This window comes from Staurois parvus, unplaced genomic scaffold (assembly GCF_062004578.1).
Source record: "Staurois parvus isolate SC_StPar_1 unplaced genomic scaffold, SC_StPar_1.0 ptg000057l, whole genome shotgun sequence".
Lineage (NCBI taxonomy): Eukaryota > Metazoa > Chordata > Amphibia > Anura > Ranidae > Staurois > Staurois parvus.
Window position 1 is genome coordinate 1,115,707 of NW_028317853.1, and position 20,214 is coordinate 1,135,920.

The 20,214-nt window shown below is 41.0% G+C and overlaps 1 protein-coding gene across 1 annotated transcript; it reads left to right on the forward strand.

The window, feature by feature from the left end:
• The first annotated feature begins 264 nt into the window (after nucleotides 1–264).
• RNF223 (ring finger protein 223) lies at nucleotides 265–19,120 on the forward strand. Its single transcript, XM_089668432.1, has 2 exons — nucleotides 265–399; nucleotides 17,692–19,120. The coding sequence occupies exon 2, from the start codon at nucleotides 17,701–17,703 to the stop codon at nucleotides 18,337–18,339; it is 639 nt and encodes a 212-aa protein (XP_089524558.1). The 5' UTR covers nucleotides 265–399; nucleotides 17,692–17,700; the 3' UTR covers nucleotides 18,340–19,120.
• Nucleotides 19,121–20,214: the final 1,094 nt, after the last annotated feature.

The following is a 20,214-nucleotide window of genomic DNA, read 5'->3' on the forward strand; positions in this document are numbered from 1 at the left end:
ATTGCTAAGCTATGAAAGACACTTGCCAAATAAACTCTTCATACATTGGATTATTCCTAATGAACTTAATGGGAGCATATTAACATATCCCAACCCCATAGCAGCCTCATTACAGTAAGCAGATATTGGTTCTTAGAAGCACCTGAGACTCGGACTGCTCTGCTAGGTAGGGGAGGAACACCCTTGCTGACTCACCTTTTACAATGAAGCTATATAAGCACCTGACAGTGAAGGAGTAACCAGTTTGTATACTCAATCTACACAGCACTGACTGATCCAATGACTGGGAGGGAGTGTTAAGAGAATAATAACAGTGCAGTATCTTGAACTGTGCTGTGTTCACAACATCCCAGCAAAGACATCCCGGAGTTTTAACTTCACAACTCAGGAAAACTTCTGGTAGGTGAACAATTCTAAATGACATCATGGGTGCAGATAATGGGAAAAAGCAAATCTCTCTGTTAAACATTTTGTAGTTTAGATAAATAGGCAGCTATTGTATTCTTCTGCACGTGCTATTATTCTGATGTAGAATTAGTCAAATGGTTTATCGGTCAGATTTTATTTTAGAAGTTTAGGAATTTCGTTTGATTTTGTTTAATGTCATTGGTCTAGGTCTTTAGTGGGCACATTTAGGCCACTTTTTTTTTGAGTAATATAAAGAGTAATGATAATGTTCAATTCACACTAACTCATAGAAATATTAATTTGCTTTTTTAAAGGTTCAGTGTATTAACAGCAATAAGAGACAGCTTCTAGTTTTGTTTGTGGTTGGCTACTGCAGTTGTGAATTGCGATTTATTTGGTAAATGAAGTTTAAATGGAACCCCATTTTTGTCTGTAGAAGAGTGGATTCATATATTCTTACACGAATAAATGTTTTATAATAGTGATTTTTGATCAGAGCAAGCTTTTTTAATATATGTATCCAAAGATCTAGTTTCACTTTATTACACCTTTTATAAAGTGCTATGTATTGTCAGAGAATATAAAAACACATTTCCTAACTAATAGACAGTGGTCAAAGTCATGACTTGGAGACTACATGATGAAATATGAATTCTAAAGACTTTTGAACCTAAAAGAAAATATCACCCAGATAATGATGTTCTTTGATCCACTGGAGAATTCTTAGCCCTCAGCTAAGGTCCAGCAAGGTGTATCAGCTGGCAACACAGAAAGGACATCAGTCCTGAGGCCTTCAAGAGTGGTGGGATCTACAAGTCCAGCTGAAAGGAGGCGCTAAAGATGAGCATCTACATGACCTGAAGGTGATGACAATTGCAAATCCTAGCATGCTTTGTAAGCTCCAATCAGAGAAGGTTTATTAATATGCACAGTTGTAACAGAACACATTAGTTTCAATCTACATCGGCATGGCATGCTGAGATGACAAGTCCCCCTGAAGGTGAAGAGCCTGCAACATGTTAAAGTAGATCCAATACCTACCTGGATAAAAATTAGTTTCCAATAAACTGCCATGCTTTTTCTTAATCAAATTTTCGAGTCAGAATAATACTGATCTCCTCCAACCTCTTTCAGCCACTTTCTGTCCTGCACTTGCTTGGCTTTATTTCATTATCGTAGACGGGCTTCCTGATGGTGAGAAGGATGGACAATCTGTGCTGACGCGGCAACTTGTAGTCTAAGTCTGGTGCACGTGTGACTTGATGACAACGCAGGAACACAGTTGGGAGATAGTTGTCACCCTATGAAAGGAATTGTCTTTACCTTCCTAGTAGGATCACCAAGTATTGTTTTAATAAAAGTTGAGATTTAAAAAGAAGGGATTGGTGTGAGAAGTGAGAACTAATTTAACTTGCAATGAACAGAGTGCAATGGCAGTTATTAGCTGCATATTTTGCATTACATTCGGCAGCTACAGTATTCCTAGTACTGTTCCTTTATGGGTCATGCTCTGCTCAGTACATATACAAAGTGTCTTATTTTTTTTGGTGTGTGTGAAGTTTTATCTGAGGTGTGGCAGCAAGTCGTAGCTGAGATTCCTGTAAAAATCAGACTTGCTCTGCTCTCTAGGAATGTCTGAATAGTAACATAGATGCCTCTTTATAGCTGAAGCTTTTAACTGTGCATCAAAGTGTGCATTTCACAATATCACATCCAATTACTATGATTTAAGTTAAGCCTTTATCAAAAGCCTAATTGAAGGTAGCGTGAACAAAATAAATATAGACAACATACATAAGAGTGTGCTTGTGAATTTGCAGGAAGCATTGTATTGCTGCCAAGTGTAATTAATATACTAAAGCTAGCCATACACAGCTAGATTTCACTTGTTCAAACTGCGGGGTGAAGAAGAGATAATCAATAGATTCCAGTATCCATACTTAACATCTGTACTGCTGACTATTGTATTTAAGCAGCCATAACACATCTCATAGGAAGCAGTCGCTGTTTGGCCACCAATTTTCCGCCCAACTCCTTAGATTTTTCATTCACATTTTGCCAAGCTCACATTTCAGCTGAGCATTAATAAACTGCCATGGTAGGAAACAAAATGCTATGCCTTGTCTATGCACTGGGACTATGTTGGGCAAGGCTGCCCAGTGCAACCCAATACATCCCAATACATCTGCTGTGAACAGGCCTTTAAATTGTAAATCACTTTAAAAAGTAATGCTACTTTTGCTGAGGAAAAAACAATCCTCACTGGGTGATCAATGAACATTTCAGAGAGTTTAACAAACTTTGTTGCAGAATCCTACCTTTTTTTCTGCTCTGTGTCCTTTGAATACTGATTATGAATGGGAGAGACTGGTTCAGTAAAATCAGCTGATGCACGCTTAGTGTTCTAAAGAGAAAAGCTGAAGGCTTTGTAACCCTTTAGAAGCATTTAACCCTTGAGGAGTATCTCACCAAAACTGAAATTCCTATTGCGGGGGGCCTAAAAGTTATTTGTACACTAGTGCGTATTCTGGGAAAATCAGTGAGCCAATCACACAAGCAGGAAATTACATTTCTGAGGGCATTCTGTGCACCAATATCATTAGTCTCCAAAAATAATCCATACACATCCACTATTTATTGGCTCCGTAATCTATTTTTCTTGAAATAATTTCTTATTGTGCTTTTCTGCCTCCTTGTAATGTTCTCTAAGCCAGTGTTTCTCAGCCTTTTTTCAGTCAAGGCATCCTTTAAAAGTATGGACAGTCTTGAGGCGCCCCATTCTAAAATGTGAAAAACTATTCTGATAGTTTTATATAACACAGCAACATCCACACATGTAGGACACCCAACATTAGAGGCGATTTATTCTTCCAAAGCAAATACACTTTTGCACACTGGTACTGACTAGTATTCCAATGTTTCTCTTCTCCCTCAGTTTTTCTCCAGCACTGAGCTAATGTGACCCCAGCACTGATGGAGAGGGGTGGGGAGGGTCAAACTAGGATGCTGTGCAGGCGCCAGACATCCTCCTTATTAACTGATGATGTAATTGGTTGTCAGGATGCCAGCGGCTAGAAGGTCGTAATGGTGCACAATGAAAACCTGGGACTTTGTTTATCTAAAAGGCAGGCTTGTATACAAGTTTTGGGCAATTTTTAGACATTTTGCCAAGGCACCCCTGAAGAAACCTCAAGGCACCCTGGTTGAGAAAGGCTGCTCTAAGCAGTGTACGTTAGTTGTGGTCTGTCATGTACACTGTTCTATGCACACTACAAATCCCACAGTCCATAGTCTATCTCAAGAGTGAGCAAGAAAGGGTGGCTATGCTCTTACATACAGTGGGACCATGGAAAAGGAATGTAGCCACTCTCTAACAGGAAACTGGCTTCCAGCAGCAAAAGAAAGGAATTTGGAGATTTGGAGGAGGCTGAGAGCAACAGAAGAAATGTTTTTGAGTTAGGAACATACAGTATACTTGAATAGAATTTTCTTTCTTTACATTACCACATGGCTTGTGTAGCAATCGTATATGCTATTATATTTTATTTGCTACATTTTTTCCCAGGCAAGTGGAGTTACCCTTAAAGTAATGCCGAAGATATATTCCCATCCACAAAATGTCAGCTGTGGATCTGATCTGATATATACACACACAAGGGGTTAGACAGGAAAAAAATGAACACTACATGATTCGCAGGTGTGAAAGTGACAACATGTTTGGCGTTGAAAGCGGAAGTGATATAACTTTTTTTTTGCTTCCGCTGTGTGATGAGACACCTAGCTAACAGGTGGGAAGCCTCACTTTCGTCATTCACTGCGTGTGTTGCTAGTAATACGGAGTCATGTCAGCTTACTGAGCTTCAAAGAGGGCAAATTGTTGGTGCCCGCTGGTTACTCTGTAACTGACATTTCCAATTTATTTTGTGCAAGGTACAGAATCAAAGGTTATGGTGGCATATTCAGTTTCTGGGAAAACATCATCTGATAAGCATAAGTGCGGTGGACATGGTCAACTGACCAATAGAGACAAAAGAACATTGTGCAGGATTGTGACCCAGAATAAGAAAACAACTGCTGCAAAAGTGACTGCAGAGCTCAATCTCAGTCCTGTCATAACCTTTGATACTGTACCTCGCAGGCACCAACAATTTTCCCTATTGAAGCTCTGTAAGCTCTGACATGACTCCATATTACTAGATGTGCAAGCAGTGAATGAAGAAAATGAGGCAACCCACCTGTTAACTAGGTGTCTCATCACACAGCAGAAGCAAAAGAATGTTACATCACTGCCGCTTTCAACGCAAAACATGTCATCTCTTCCACACCTGCAAATCAGGTAGTGTTTCCATTTTTCTGGCGTGCTTTACACCACTGTATCCAACGCTTTGCATTGTACATGGTGATGTAAGGCTTGAGTACAGCTGCTCGGCCATGGAAACCCATTCTATGAAGCTCTCTACGCACTGTTGTGCTAATCTGAAGGTCACACAAAGTTTGGAGATCTTTAGCTATTGACTCTGCAGACAGTTGGCGACTTCTGCACACTGTGCGCTACAGCATGTGCTGACCCTGCTCTGTCATTTTACGTGGCCTACCACTTGGTGGCTGAGTTGCTGTTGTATCAAGTTGCTTCCACTTTGGTATAATACCACTAACAGTTGATCGTGGAATATTTAGTAGCAAGGAAATTTCACAGATGGACTTATTGCACAGGTGGTAACCTATCACGGTACCACGCTTGAATTCACTGAGCTCCTGAGAGCGACCCATTCTTTCACAAATGTTTGTAGAAGCAGTCTGCATGTCTAGGTACTTGATTTTATACACCTGTGGCCATAGAGGTGATTGGAACACCTGAATCCAATGATTTGGAGGGATGACCCAATACTTTTGGCAATATAGTGTGTGTGTGTATCAGGGGCGGACTGACAGCTCATGGGGCCCCCGGGCAATAGGGGATCATGGGGCCCCTGTGTCTTTGCCCAAACTCCAAAAAGCCTATGAAAAAGGTACCAGGGGCATCTCATGGGGCCCCCTACGGACCCCGGGCCCTCGGGCAGTGCCTGAGTTTCCAAATGGTCAGTCCGCCCCCGATACATACACTATATTACAAACCCATTACATTTGACCATAATTTGGAATATGTATACAGATTGCACAAGGATGATTTGCGTAGTGCTGATTGTCTATTGTGACAGACGATCTTGTCACTCCCAGACGGCCATACTCAATTTTGAACACATTGCACAACAAAATCCCTCGCTTTCTATTTAAATTCTTGTGACGTGTGACTCAACCTGTGTGCGTGTTAGACTGGCTTGTACTAGCAGTCTGGATGATACTGCCTGGGTGGGGCGAAATAGTAAACTCAGTACGAAACTGTCACCCGGCAGCTGATGGTCACGTAGGCTCTGGGATATGCAACACAACAAGTGCCTGTAGTCATAGTGTAAGATTAGAGGACAGCGTACACAAAGACTTCCTACATAGTCTTCAACAATGAAGCATCTTTTTTTTTTTTTTTTCCTTAAAATACTAGTATGCAGAAACAGGTTTTCTAAGTAACTATTTCTGAGATAGCTTAGGATCTTCTTCAACCCAGCTGATGCTATTTTCTTGCAGCGTTGACTGCCTGCTTGCATGCAGGAAAGTAGAGACTCTAGGTCTAGCTGGAATTATACTATTGTTGCACAAATATATTTTTCTTTAGTTTGGATAGAATAACGAAGGGTTAAAACCTCTGTCAAGTCTTTATTGGAGAATTTTGCCCCATTTCCCGGTAACCAGGATTGGACAGGAGCACAATTTCTCCAGCAGCAACCAAAAGAGCAATAAATAAAATGATTTTGGTAGGGTTAGGAGGGGTTTAAAGTGTAACTCCACCTTTTGTGTCAAATCTGATTCTGCACAGCCAGCTGGCAAATATGGTTCTACTTCATACATTTTGTTTCATTTACTTAGACTTTTGATAGATGTACCTTCTAGGATATGTTCCAGTATTGCTCACTGCTAAGGGAATCAGTCTCTAGCTGTCTGTGATTAACTATGAAATGATTCTACAGACACAGCATTACACTTGTTCTACAGTTCTTACATGGAATAATGTTGGCACATTCTTATATGGGCCTAAAGGAAAATTCAAGATTATCTACAAACACAATGGATCAAAATGTCTTTCTAAAATTGATTTATTTTGTGCTTTGGAAATTGTTAGCCAAAAGAGTATATTAAAGGCTAAGTTCACCTTTGGAACATGCTATCTTCCCCCTGTATTTAGGGTGGAGCATGTAACATGTTCCAGCTCCTACCTCTCTCCTCCCAATCCCCTCCCCCTCCCTGTGACAGCAGACGGGGGTTCTTACCCCCGCAATCCCTGTCACTTTTTAGACACATCATGGCTATGCCTGGCTTCACCCACACAGCTGCATCATTCATTCCTAGATTCCTGTGAATGAATAAACTAAGTATCATCTGCAACCTCAAAATCCCACACTGCAAGGGTTAACTGCTCATTTTTAGGGACTTGGTGAAGCGCTTAAATTTACCTGATCCTCCACACCGCTAAACCATTCCCACCAGCCTCTTCTCCCCCATGCTCCAACAGTCTAATGTGCTCTGACATCATCAGGACTAATACAGAGCCCAATGCCCTGCATTGGATGGAAGGATGTTGAGGACCAGTCTATTGCTGAAGCATGGAGGAACACCATATATAATTGAATTGATATTCTAGAATGCAGCCAAGCTCTAGCAGTCCTCTGAAAGACCAGTTCTGGGGACCCAGCTATGTCACTTTCTGTTATGTACAAGTGTCTATTATGGTTCGGTGGTTTGTATCTGTGTACATGGACACCAAATAACCAATGGTAGGTAAGAAACGCATACAACCTTACTACTTCATCCTTCAAAGAATACAGTTTGGCCTGAGAAAACGTCATATTATGCTATTCCCAGTTCTCCCCCGTACTTGATGTTGTGTCTGTGTTAGACCTGAGAAAGTTAAATATCTCTCCAACAGTTAACAATCACCTTATCAGTTATCAGTTGATGCTGGGACTGAGGAATGAGACTCTTCAGACCAGTCACATCCATAATTCAGCTGGTCTCAGTGTGGGAGGAGCAGTATATGTCTAGCTGTAGAATTACCTTTTCTTTAGGACTACATTGTTCGGTTCAGTATCTTACAACAGTGGCCTTACACAACAATCAGCATTTAAAGTGTACCTGTCAACTATACATGGCGGCCATTTATTTAGCTGAACCAATATAGAAGTGGAAGAGAACTCAGCAGTCATATTTTCCAGGCTCAGTTTAGCCTGTGTGGACAACACTCACCCAGTGGGTCCTGTTTTGCCTGGTATTAGCTTGAAGGGCTTCATTTGATCTGCACCCTCTTCTACTGAGAGTCTTCAAAGTAGGGTTGCCACCTCATCCCTTTAAAACCAAACACATATTAACAGGGGCGGACTGACAACTCATGGGGCCCCCGGGCAATAGGGGATCACGGGGGCCCTGTGTCCTTGCCCAAACTCAAAAAAGCCTATGAAAAAGATACCAGGGGCATCTCATGGGGCCCCCTACTGACCTCGGGCAGTGCCCGAGTTTCCAAATGGTCAGTCCGCCACTGCATATTAATTACACAGGTTCTGGGGCTGATTAAGGCAGTAATTAAACTCACTTAGTGTCCTATCTGCAATAAATTAGCCTCAGAACTTGTGTAATTACTATGTGTTTGGTTTTAAAGGGATGAGGTGGGAACTCTACTTCAAAGACTCCTTTTGGCCAAAATTGACAACCCTTTTCCAGAGGGTTCTGTATCGCTTGGTTCTGGCTCCTGATTCTAAAGATATGCATAACATTTGTAGCACTCTCCTAGATAGGTTGCTTGGATGATTAGGAAAATGTAGCTCTTTTTGGCCCCTCTGTAGTCAGTGGATTAGTTTGTGATTGCTTTGGGCTGTTCAGGATATCTCTGGCTTCAGGTTTGATTGTTTCCCCTCTGTCTTTTGGATTCAAAAATGCAGTTTGCTGGATAGGGCAAATCAGCAGCGTGAATGTTTATACCATTCCCTGGGGGAGGCTACCCAGTAGGTGGCTGAGGAGTGCATAGTCTGCAACCTGGGGAAGCCCTGTTCTTGTGCAGCAGGAGAAGTTCCCAGACTGAATGGCTGTTGCCCTTCAGGGCAGCTCAGCTAAAATTTTTCATGTGCTCACGAAGGTCCCAGCTAGGTCAGAGCTGGGGGCTTACTTCTGAGAATCTTTGGAACTAACCAAGGGATTTCACTGGGAATTTGGTTTGAAGAACTCACTGGCAAATGTCTGGATGATACTGGGGGCTTACTTCTGAGAATCCTTGGAACTAACCAAAAGATTTCACTGGGAATTTGGTTTTGAGAGCTCACTGGCAAATGTCTGGATGATATTGGAAGGAGGCATCCAGTTATTCGGGGACATTGTGAGTCTAGGATTCTACTGACTGTTTTGCCTCTTGTGCACGAGTGCCAGTGGTTGCTTTGACTGGGTCAATTCCTACCAAGTCTCAATACTGGCAATTCTCTTAGCTCCTGCTGTAAAGAAGAATAGGGGAGAACGTTCTCCTGTTACTGCATAGTGGTGCTAGAGTATCCCAGATCTCCTTTCAAGTTATTCAGCAATAGATCTAGGCTCAGACTATATTGGCCATCAGACTGAAGACATCTATCTGCAGAAAAAATTCTTTCACAAAGGATATTTTTGGCTTGAAGATGAATATTGCAGCAAAAACTGATTTTATTATTTCCTTTATTGAGCTGTTCATGTTTATCTTGCTATTTTTAGGTGGAGTTCTGGCTTAAACTGTATATTGTTTCAATGCTGTCTTTTGGTTTGGGTGAAAGTGAAGGGTTAGGACCTCTGTCAGTTTTTTAGTGTCTTTGGCATCATCATTGGACAGACCACCCTCATTTCCTGAATGTAGCTTCTTGACCTAGATATATTGATTAACTGTAAGAGGTCAGCAACCTGATTGTGCTGTCAGGCAGGGGTGGTTGGATCTCAAAATCCATCTGAAAAGAACTAGAAATTGTTCTTTCGGTAACACAATTAACATAAAGGTATTTTATTATTAAGCTGTAAATACTCATAGGGTTTCCGTTTTTAAAAATAGCCAGTACTATAATCTACGGCAGACTATTATAAACAGTGTAGTAAGGCACATGTATTTAGCATAAACATTTGATGTATATTGTGTTGCAAATACAACACCAGGTTTGGGTAGCCAGCAAAAAGAGAGGAATGCAAACTGATTTCTATTTGTTATTGCACGTAGCTCAATACCATTCATATTATTATAGGCCATGTGATCTGTACATAGTTCTAATTTTTGCGCTGTGACTCTCCCTTCTATCAGAAAAATCATTTAGTGAGTGTGCATAGAAAATAAATGACATAACCTGCATACTGGCTGCTGATCGAACCAGGAGTTTTACATAAGTGCCCCCTACTGGTGACAATTTGGCATTCATTTTTTTTTTTTTAACCAAAAACCTGCAATAAGCATTATTCATGGAAAATAAAGTGATTTTTATCAATAAAATCAGTGGGGATATCCTCCACACGTTATATATCCTCTTATTTTTATTTTATTTTTTATTTTTTTTATAAAATCAATGCACTTTACTATTTAGAGTTAAAAAAGGAGCCAATGAGAAATGTCCCTCTAGCTCTCACAAATACATTTTGTTATGCTTTTTGGTCTTTACCATACTGGTAAAGACCAAAACACAATGTCAGCTGACTCAGACGTTATTTGCACTGCAAAGCAAAAGTAGGGGTAAGTAATAAGAAAATGGTGGGCTCATAATAACCAATCATAATGACAAACTTTGCAAGGTTTATAAAAAAAAAAAAATACACATACAGTGGGGATCGAAAGTTTGGGCACCCCAGCTAAAAATTTGTATTAATGTGCATAAAGAAGCCAAGGAAAGATGGAAAAATCTCCAAAAGGCATCAAATTACAGATTAGACATTCTTATAATATGTCAACAAAAGTTAGATTTTATTTCCATTATTTACACTTTCAAAATAACAGAAAACAAAAAAATGGCGTCTGCAAAAGTTTGGGCACCCTGCAGAATTTATAGCGTGCACTGCCCCCTTTGCAAAGCTGAGACCTGCCAGTGTCATGGATTGTTCTCAATCATCGTCTGGGAAGCCCAGGTGATGTCAATCTCAAAGGTTTTAAATGCCCAGACTCATCTGACCTTGCCCCAACAATCAGCACCATGGGTTCTTCTAAGCAGTTGTCTAGAAAACTGAAACTGAAAATAGTTGACGCTCACAAAGCTGGAGAAGGCTATAAGAAGATAGCAAAGCGTTTTCAGATGTCAATATCCTCTGTTCGGAATGTAATTAAGAAATGGCAGTCATCAGGAACAGTGGAAGTTAAAGCAAGATCTGGAAGACCAAGAAAAATATCAGACAGAACAGCTCGTAGGATTGTGAGAAAAACAATTCAAAACCCACGTTTGACTGCACAATCCCTCCAGAAAGATCTGGCAGACACTGGAGTTGTGGTACACTATTCCACTATAAAGAGATACTTGTACAAATATGGTCTTCATGGAAGAGTCATCAGAAGAAAACTTCTTCTACGTCCTCACCACAAAAATCATTGTTTGAACTTTGCAAATGAACATATAGACAAACCTGATGCTTTTTGGAAACAAGTTCTGTGGACCGATGAGGTTAAAATTGAACTTTTTGGCCGGAATGAGCAAAGGTACGTTTGGAGAAGAAGGGGCACAGAATTTAATGAATAGAACCTCTGTCCAACTGTTAAACATGGGGTTGGATCAATCATGCTTTGGGGTTGTGTTGCAGCTAGTGGCACAGGGAACATCTCAGGAGTAGAAGGAAAAATGGATTCAATAAAATTTCAGCAAATTTTGGATGGTAACTTGATGCCATCTGTGAAAAAGCTGAAGTTAAAGAGACGATGGCTTCTACAAATGGATAATGATCCTAAACACACCTCGAAATCCACGGGGGATTACATCAAGAGGCGTAAACTGAAGGTTTTGCCATGGCCTTCACAATCTCCTGACCTCAACATAATTGAAAATCTATGGATAGACCTTAAAAGAGCAGTACGTGACAGACAGCCCAGAAATCTCAAAGAACTGGAAGACTTTTGTAAGGAAGAATGGGCAAAGATACCTCAAACAAGAATTGAAAGACTCTTGGCTGGCTACAAAAAGCGTTTACAAGCTGTGATACTTGCCAAAGGGGGCAGTACAAGATATTAACTCTGCAGGGTGCCCAAACTTTTGCAGATGCCATTTTTTTTTTTCTGTTATTTTGAAAGTGTAAATGATGGAAATAAAATCGAAATTTGTTATAAGAATGTCTAATCTGTAATTTGATGCCTTTTGGAGATTTTTCCATCTTTCCTTGGCTTCTTTATGCACATTAATACAAATTTTTAGCTGGGGTGCCCAAACTTTCGATCGCCATTGTACATTTTAGTCATAACTTTACTGCTCCTCAATTCTCTTTTAATGTGTGTCTACATTAAAGACTAAAATATATATATATTGCAGGTTACTGACCCTTCAGTGTTTTGACTGCATTAGTTTTCTTTCGTCAGGTCGTTTTCCTTTTTTTCTCATGTGATAATCCACCCAGCAACACACCTCCTGTCTTAGCGTGACAGCACACTCATTCACTGTGCTGTATCTAAGGAGGAGCAGTATTGTCACCCTAGGACAAGACTACAGAACACCGCCTCCATAACATGAAGGAGGGGGGTGCAGTCCACAAAAATGCTGACAACAATGCTAAATTATGAGTGTGCAACAGACATAGAATACAGTAAATTATCAGCTCTCACAATTTCTAGCTGGATCAACAAGTATTTTTGCACGGATTGAACAGATATAACAGAACACTTTCTATAACATGAAAAGATGTATCAGCTGCACTCCACTCTTAGCTCCTCTTAATGTATTTAACCCCTTGGCGCTGGCACCTCCCATCCCTTTAAGGGTTTCAGAAGCCGGGAGACGGGGCAGGTTTTTAGGGTCATGTGACCGCCGTGATTCGCTGTCACGGTGGTCACATGACGGGGAAAGGTCCCAATCACAAGAGGAGATCGGGACCTGTCCGTGAGTAACGGACGCGTGCTGGGAGCGCGCAGGGCGCGCTCTCAGCACATTAGTTTTTTTTAATTGCATGCAAATGTACGGCCGCTCAGCATCAACGCCCAGATGCCAAGAGGCCGCACATTTGCGTGCGCTCGGCGTGAAGAGGTTAATCTAATGCTTTTTGATGCTTTGTGCTTCGGTGGTGCTCTTTGAAGCTTTAATGAAGCTTGCCAAATGCCCAGTGTGTGTGTTGATGTTTGATTTGCTTTAAAGGTGCCCAGTAGAATCCCAGCTCAGTATTACTCTCACTTAGGAGATCCCCAGCTCATTAGTATCACTGTTCAGCAGATCTCCAATGCATTGGTACCCTCGTTCAGCAGATCCGCTGCTCAATAACTCCCAGCTCTGCTGATCCTCCTCTCTCTCTGGTCCCTGCTCACCTCCTGCTATATTGCTCCTACACTGCGCACCACAGGTGACACTGCTAGTTTCTCTAGTTCCAGTACTTCAGCTGTGGTGATTCTCTGCAGCTCAGGTGCTTTTATTGGCATTCAAAGTGCGTATCCAATGCCAGAAATTTGAAGCAAGTTTAAATGGGCCCTAAGAGGTGTGAGCCTTAAGCAGAGCTATGGATTTGTGTACACTACATTGCCAAAGTATTGGGCCAGCCCTCCAAATCATTGTATTCAGGTGTTCTAATCACCTCCATGGCCACAGGTGTATAAAATCAAGCACCTAGATATGCAGACTGCTTATATAAACATTTGTGAAAGAATGGGTTGCTCTCAGGAGCTCAGTGAATTCAAGCGTGGTACCGTGATAGGCTGCCACCTGTGCAATGTGTCCATCCATGACATTTGCTTGCTACTAAATATTCCACGATCAACTGTTACTGGTATTATACCAAAGTGGAAGCAACTGGGAACAGCAACTCAGCCACCAAGTGGTAGGCCACGTAAAATGACAGAGCAGGGTCAGCACATGCTGAAGCGCACAGTGTGCAGAAGTTGCCAACTGTCTGCAGAGTCAATAGCTAAAGACCTCCAAACTTCGTGTGGCCTTCAGATTAGCACAACAGTGCGTAGAGAGCTTCAAGGAATGGGGTTTCATGGCCAAGCAGCTTCATCCAAGCCTTACATCACCAAGTGCAATGCAAAATGTTGGATGCAGTGGTATAAAGCACGCCGCCACTGGACTCTAGAGCAGCGGAGACGTGTTCTCTGCAGTGATGAATCATGCTGCTCTGTCTGGCAAACCAATGAACGTGTCTGGGTTTGGAGAACAGGACTTTTCTGACTGCATTGTGCCAAGTGTAAAGTTTGGTGGAGAGGGGTTTTGGTGTAGGGTTTTTTTTTTTTTTGTCAGGGATTGGTCTGGGCCCCTTAGTTCCAGTGAAGGGAAATCATAAGCTGTCAGCATACCAAGACATTTTGGACAATTTCATGCTCCCAACTTTGTGGGAAGAGTTTGGGGATGGCCCCTTCCTGTTCCAACATGACTGCACACCAGTGCACAAAGCAAGGTCCATAAAGACATGCATGAGCATGTTTGGGGTGGAGGAACTTGACTGGCCTGCAGAGTCCTGACCTCAACCTGATAGAACACCTTTGGGATGAATTAGAGCAGAAACTGCGAGCCAGGCCTTCATGTACAACATCAGTTTCTGACCTCACAAATGCACTTCTGGAAGAATGGTCAAACATTCCCATAGACACCCTCCTAAACCTTGTGGACAGCCTTCCCAGAAGAGTTGAAGCTGTTATAGCTGCAAAGGGCGGGCCAACTCAATACTGAACCCTACGGGCTAAGAGTGGGATGCCATTAAAATTCATGTGTGTGTAAAAGTAGGCGTCCCAATACTGTCGGCAATATAATGTATGTTTCAGAATACTTTCAATTGCATATATAACAGGCCAAAAGGAAGAAAATAAGAGAGATGCAGATTTGCAATCAGGGATTTGACATAATGGACATAGGGATTTAGATTTCTATTTACAGTCTGGTACACTGAATGAAGTCGCACACTAAGTATGGAGCAGTGTGTGTCATTCTATGCGAACCATGAGCCTCAGTTCATCAAGATGCTGAAACAATTCCATCCTTTATTTCTCTTCAAGGCATGAATGTCTTTTTGTAAGTGGAAGATGAGGTCATTGTCTAGGTCCATGCTACCAGCTGCTAGTGATGAGGTTGTGTTGAGAGATGCTGAGTGCAAAGACAAGAATTCCCCCTAATCACATGACAGCAATGACACAGTCCCATAATTTGTTCACATGCTGTCTTCAGGAATTTGAACACCACTTATGTAAGAAGATCACCACACAAACAGATCAGCTATGTAGTCCTGTCACATAACTGTCACATCTGTGTGTAGAGATGATGCTGAGTAATACATTTTAGACCTGATAAATAACTGGAAACATTGTGTGTCCTGGCTGTGGAATGGACCATGTGGGTCCTGCCAAAAAAGATGTCATTATTGGGGTCCATAGCATGCTTTCAGTGATTAGTTGTAGAGCTAGCATCGGAATAGATGGGGTTTGTACTTGGGAAGTACCAAGGATAGTAAATACTGTTGGAGAATATAATCCTTATCTGGTAAAAACTGTTCAAAGTAGCATGGCAGCTTCTATTTTATCCCAGTCCTCAGGACAAGAAATCAAGTAACTCAGATATTGCAGGTCCGAAAGTATGGCTTAAGCTACCCCTTGTACAAACCAGTCTGATAAAAATGATCTGGATGCCCCAGCTCCCCTATTTTTTACACAACTCCCCTGTAGGCCAGGGGTGAAGGGCCGAACTTAATTATGTTCAATATTCATTTTGGACCTTGGAAGGTCTGTAAGTACGTAACCAAATAGAAAACAAACACCTGACACTAGGAATAATAGGTACAACTGCTCATGAAATAGGTCTCTTTCAGACGCACAGTTAGGGGTTGGTAAAAACGGGGGTGGAAGCTGTGGTTTGGCAGCCTACCCAATCTGTGCTAAAACAGTTGCACAGGGCTGTTCACTGTTAACTCAGGGTGCAGTTTTTGACAATCAGCAACATAACATCTCCTCACCACCTGTCAAGTGACCCATGAAAAGGACTGTGGCTGGAAGTTGACAGTCTAGGAGAGACATGTTGACTGTGGAGGCATCGAGGGCCAGATAAGAATAGTCAAAGGGCTGGACTTGGCCCTGGGGCCTCAATTTGCCCTGTTCAGATCCATACCAAGCAATTGATAGCCCAGTAGTGTCAAAAACTGAGGGGAAAAAAAGGAGGGCAAGTAAGCATGAGCAGCAGAGGAGGGAATAAAAAAGGGAGAGTGGGGTAGGATGAGGCATAGAGCAAGAGTCTAAAAAAAAAAAAAAAAAAGAAAATCTGTTGGAAATAACAAACCCCTCTGGTCCATGGACCCTTTGTCTTTTGTCAATCTACTATGTAACAAGATGAACGGGATTTGTCTAAGACCCCCTTCACACGAACGTTCTGATCTGGTTCACCGGTCTATTTTTCAGACGGACCCTATCAGAACCTCCATTCTCCTCTGTGGAGCGGCATGTGAAAACAGACTCGTGTCCCTTTACACCCACCTACATCCAAATCCAAATGGAGATCCATTCCCATTCCATCCAATGGATTGGATCAGATGGCATTTGGGTGTAAATAGACAGGCAGTATGTTCACATCCAACCACCAGTGGGGATCAGCATACAGATCCCCTGCTGAGCAAGTGGATCACGGCCGTAGTCCGCCCTATGTGAAAGGAGTCTTATTACTTTGGCACAACTTGGAGTATACAGTAGTCATTGCATCCATATATTGTTCATACAAATCTACAAAAATAAGAAGATTGATTTCAACTGGCAAACATTACCAGGAAATATGTTCTGGGAAAATACCTAATAGTGGTGTCACTTCATTCTGTCTTAGGTATATAACAATGCAGTGTCATGCTTGCTAATAAAGTATGAGGTCGGTTGGAAATTATGTTACATCAGGTTATAAACTTTCCAAGCATTAACAGAATGAACTGTTATTTATTTATAGCTAATATAACCTTTGTAGTTTACCTAGCAGACTAGTCAGTAGCCAAGCATTTATACCGGTCAGATTTCAGAGTGTGGTAGTGTGGTTTATTAATGGTTGCTACCACAGGTGACAGAAATATTGGCTTGGCATTTGTAAGAGGTAAGGTTACTAAAGAGATAGAGATTCTTCTGCTAATTTTTATTTGTTATATTATCTTTTAATATAGACATGGGCAATCTGAACCTCCAGCCACTAGCATGGTTTCCAGCAGTCCCTGATTTTCTGGCATGGTCACATGCTTTGGAGACATCTCCATTAGCGATTCTTTTGCTGGAGATACCTCACCTGCAATCATATGAAAATAAGAATTTTCACCAACACACCTTGATATAATGCTAATCTTGTCCTTTTATTTACTTAAGGCAACAGGCATCACAAGTTGATGTTTTGGGAGCTTGCAGGGTCCCTTTCTCAAGGGTGTGAAACTCTGCCACAAGAAGGTGATCCCGAAAGGTCCAGAAATGTGAACTTTGGATGCCTGTTGCTTCACGTGAATTAAATATAAGCAAACTATAGATTACTGTGTTACTAATTATTATTTACTAGTACTAATTCTACAAATTTTCTTCTGGCTATATTTTACTGCCTGCATAATTACTCATGAAGTATATTAAATAACTGAATATGAATACATGGATAAACACATATATAACTTTTGTTAATAACAGCAGCAATACTCATAAAAACCAGCAGTTGTTAAATGCATAAAATTTACTGTATAATTAAACATTTTAGTGCTTTGTGGTAAAATTATGCAAATCCATTATTGAAAAAAAGCACAGTAAATCATAGCACCAATCACAATTGCAGCTACGTTAAATATGTGAATGGTAACTTTTTTTTTCGGACGCTGTGAATTTCTATATATTGCCCTTTGCCTTGGTAAATGAGAGTGTTAGCTACAGAAGTTTGCGTTACCATTGCCTTTGGGCTGTAAGGACCTCGAAACAGTGTTCTAATACCTATGTCCATTACATGTGTTAAACTGATGGAATTAACATTACAGCATATTTTTAATATCTCTCATTTATTACATATTCTTATAATTCATTAATTTTGCCTTTTTTGTCTCAAACAGGTCTCAAACATGGATACAACTACTGAAGTCTGGCATACGCAAGCAGATGTAGAAGAAGGGTTGGAGAACAGACCTGAGTGTTCAATCTGCTTTAACTCCTATGATAATATTTTCAAGACCCCTAAGGTCCTTCAGTGTTCACACACCTTCTGCTTGGAGTGTGTAGCAAGGCTTGTAGCCTCACTCCCACCGGAGAGTGAGCAGGACAAGGTATTGTGTCCATTTTGCAGGCAAACCACACCAATCCCACAGCAGGGGGTCCCAGCCCTACAGACAAGCCAAGAATTGCTATCAAACTTGCCTCCTCATCAACGTAAAGAAGAACCAGTTTGGATTGATGGTACCAAGCTTTGTTACAAGCAAGATCCAGAGTCCAACCAATCAGACATGTGTATCTGTGTAGACATTGGGTTAAGCAAAAAAGATGTTCCTCCACCACCAATTCCACGAACCAGACTGCAACGGTTTTGCTGTATGTGCAACGATTGGAAAAGACTCTTACTCATCGCTTTTATGGTGGTCATTTTATTCTGCATCCTTCTTTGGCCAGTACAGTGCATCCTAAAGACAGGGAACTTAAAATGCACAACAGAGTCAACACCTACTAAGCTGCCTACTGATTCCCTATTGGTAACACATGGATTATGAGTGAGGACTATGGTGGACTAAAGTCAGCAACAGAAGGAACTTTACTTACTCTGGAGATTGGATGCGCAGGAAAGCCAATGACTTGCCCATCTGTTTCAATGCTTTCTACATCCATTGCTCAGAGACTAAAACTCTGCCTTCATTTTGAGAAACCAGAAACTACCTTTTGTAAGGAACAATATGTTTCCATGGTGGTATAGAGTGGTACTCTACACGGATGTGAATGGCCATGTTGACATGGGCCTACAGTATAAAGTTGGAAAATACAGTATTATGGCCATTTTGTATCTGATGAAATATAAAACTTTACATGTACTTCTTAAAAGTTTTTTTTCAGTGTTCAAAAAGTGAATGGCAGTTCTAGCATATCTTTTTATTTCCATATAGACCAGGCATGTCAAACTGGTATTTTATGGGCTGCATTGGGCCTTCTGTCTCTTCTCTGCGGTCCTCTTTGGTTTAAGGATTAAAAAAGGAATTGGCCCCTAGCTGCTCTTCAGTTCATAAGTTACGCTTCCTTACATAACTGTGCAGCTAAATACTTCAGGAGATGTTTTACGGCCCTTTTCTCCAAGATTAAATATTGTAACTTTTACTATACTGTCAAATTTGAAAGTGCCATAATCTATTTATGGATTTAGTGTAGATGCAGCCCTCAGTCCTCTGAATTCAGCTCATTGTTTTATTTGTGTCTGATATGCTTGATATTGACAAATCTTGCATTGCAGTGATGCCTGGTACAATTCAACCTATTGCACTTTTCAAAGATTTGAAAAAAAAAAAAAAAAAAATAAATATATATATATATATATATATATATATATAATATAGTGTTTTAGAAAAAAACAAGACCAATTACAAAGGATTATTAACACCGTGCGCCAACAACCTTTTATAATAACTGTTCAATAATTCTGCTTGATCTCTGCAATTTCTCCCATAACCCCGCGTCTAATGCACGACAAAACAAAATCACTTGTCTCTTCCACCAAAGCTTGGCTTAATGTATATGCTGCTACAGGAAATAAAAATCCTCGGTCCTAAGTGCCTCATAAAACTGGCATACAGCAGTGGAGACACGTTGCGGGTTTTTATTTGCTACAAATAACCGTTTAACCGGGTGAATAGATGAAAATCATTAAGGTGTGGGATTGGATTTTTATGCCTCCAAAATGCCAGGTTCCACTGCAATCTTGTATCAACCCTAATGGAGCTGTAAACAAACATTTTATGCTATTGAACACATTAAAAGTGCAACGCGAAGGATATGAGGTTTAGAACAAGGGGTTGTGGTTCTAGAAGGCTGGAATGTTTAAGTGACAATATACAAAAGATTCCATGGCACGTAATGGTGTCCTAAAACCATTCTTTTCATGACATGCTGTAAATGATAACTGTCACAGTTGCTTGTTCTCACAACCAAAATGTCAAGTCATCAACTGGCTGGTGTCATAACTGATCACATGTGCAGCACCATGGGAACTACAGATAAAACAAAGGCTAAAATGGCAGCTTCTTTGGCTGTAAAGGACCGTTCACTTCTACTTTCTGAGCTGGAAAAATGACGTCTGGAGTAGTGATTGGTGTGGGCCGGTTTTCACACATGAAGCTTCTGATTTGTCATACAACAAAGTGCCATCACAGACATGAATCCAGTGAACAATCCATGAAATTAAAGCCATCAAAGACATGGGTCCAGTGAACAAGCCATGAAATTAAAGCATTTATTGTTCCAAGTAGTTTTGATATTTATACCTTGTTACTTTGATAGCATGACCATTTTAAAATAAAACTGTACTAAGAGAAATATTGAAGATCATTACGGTCACCCTTGTAGAAAGTTGCCCGACTGTCTCTGCCATCAATGCTTTAGGA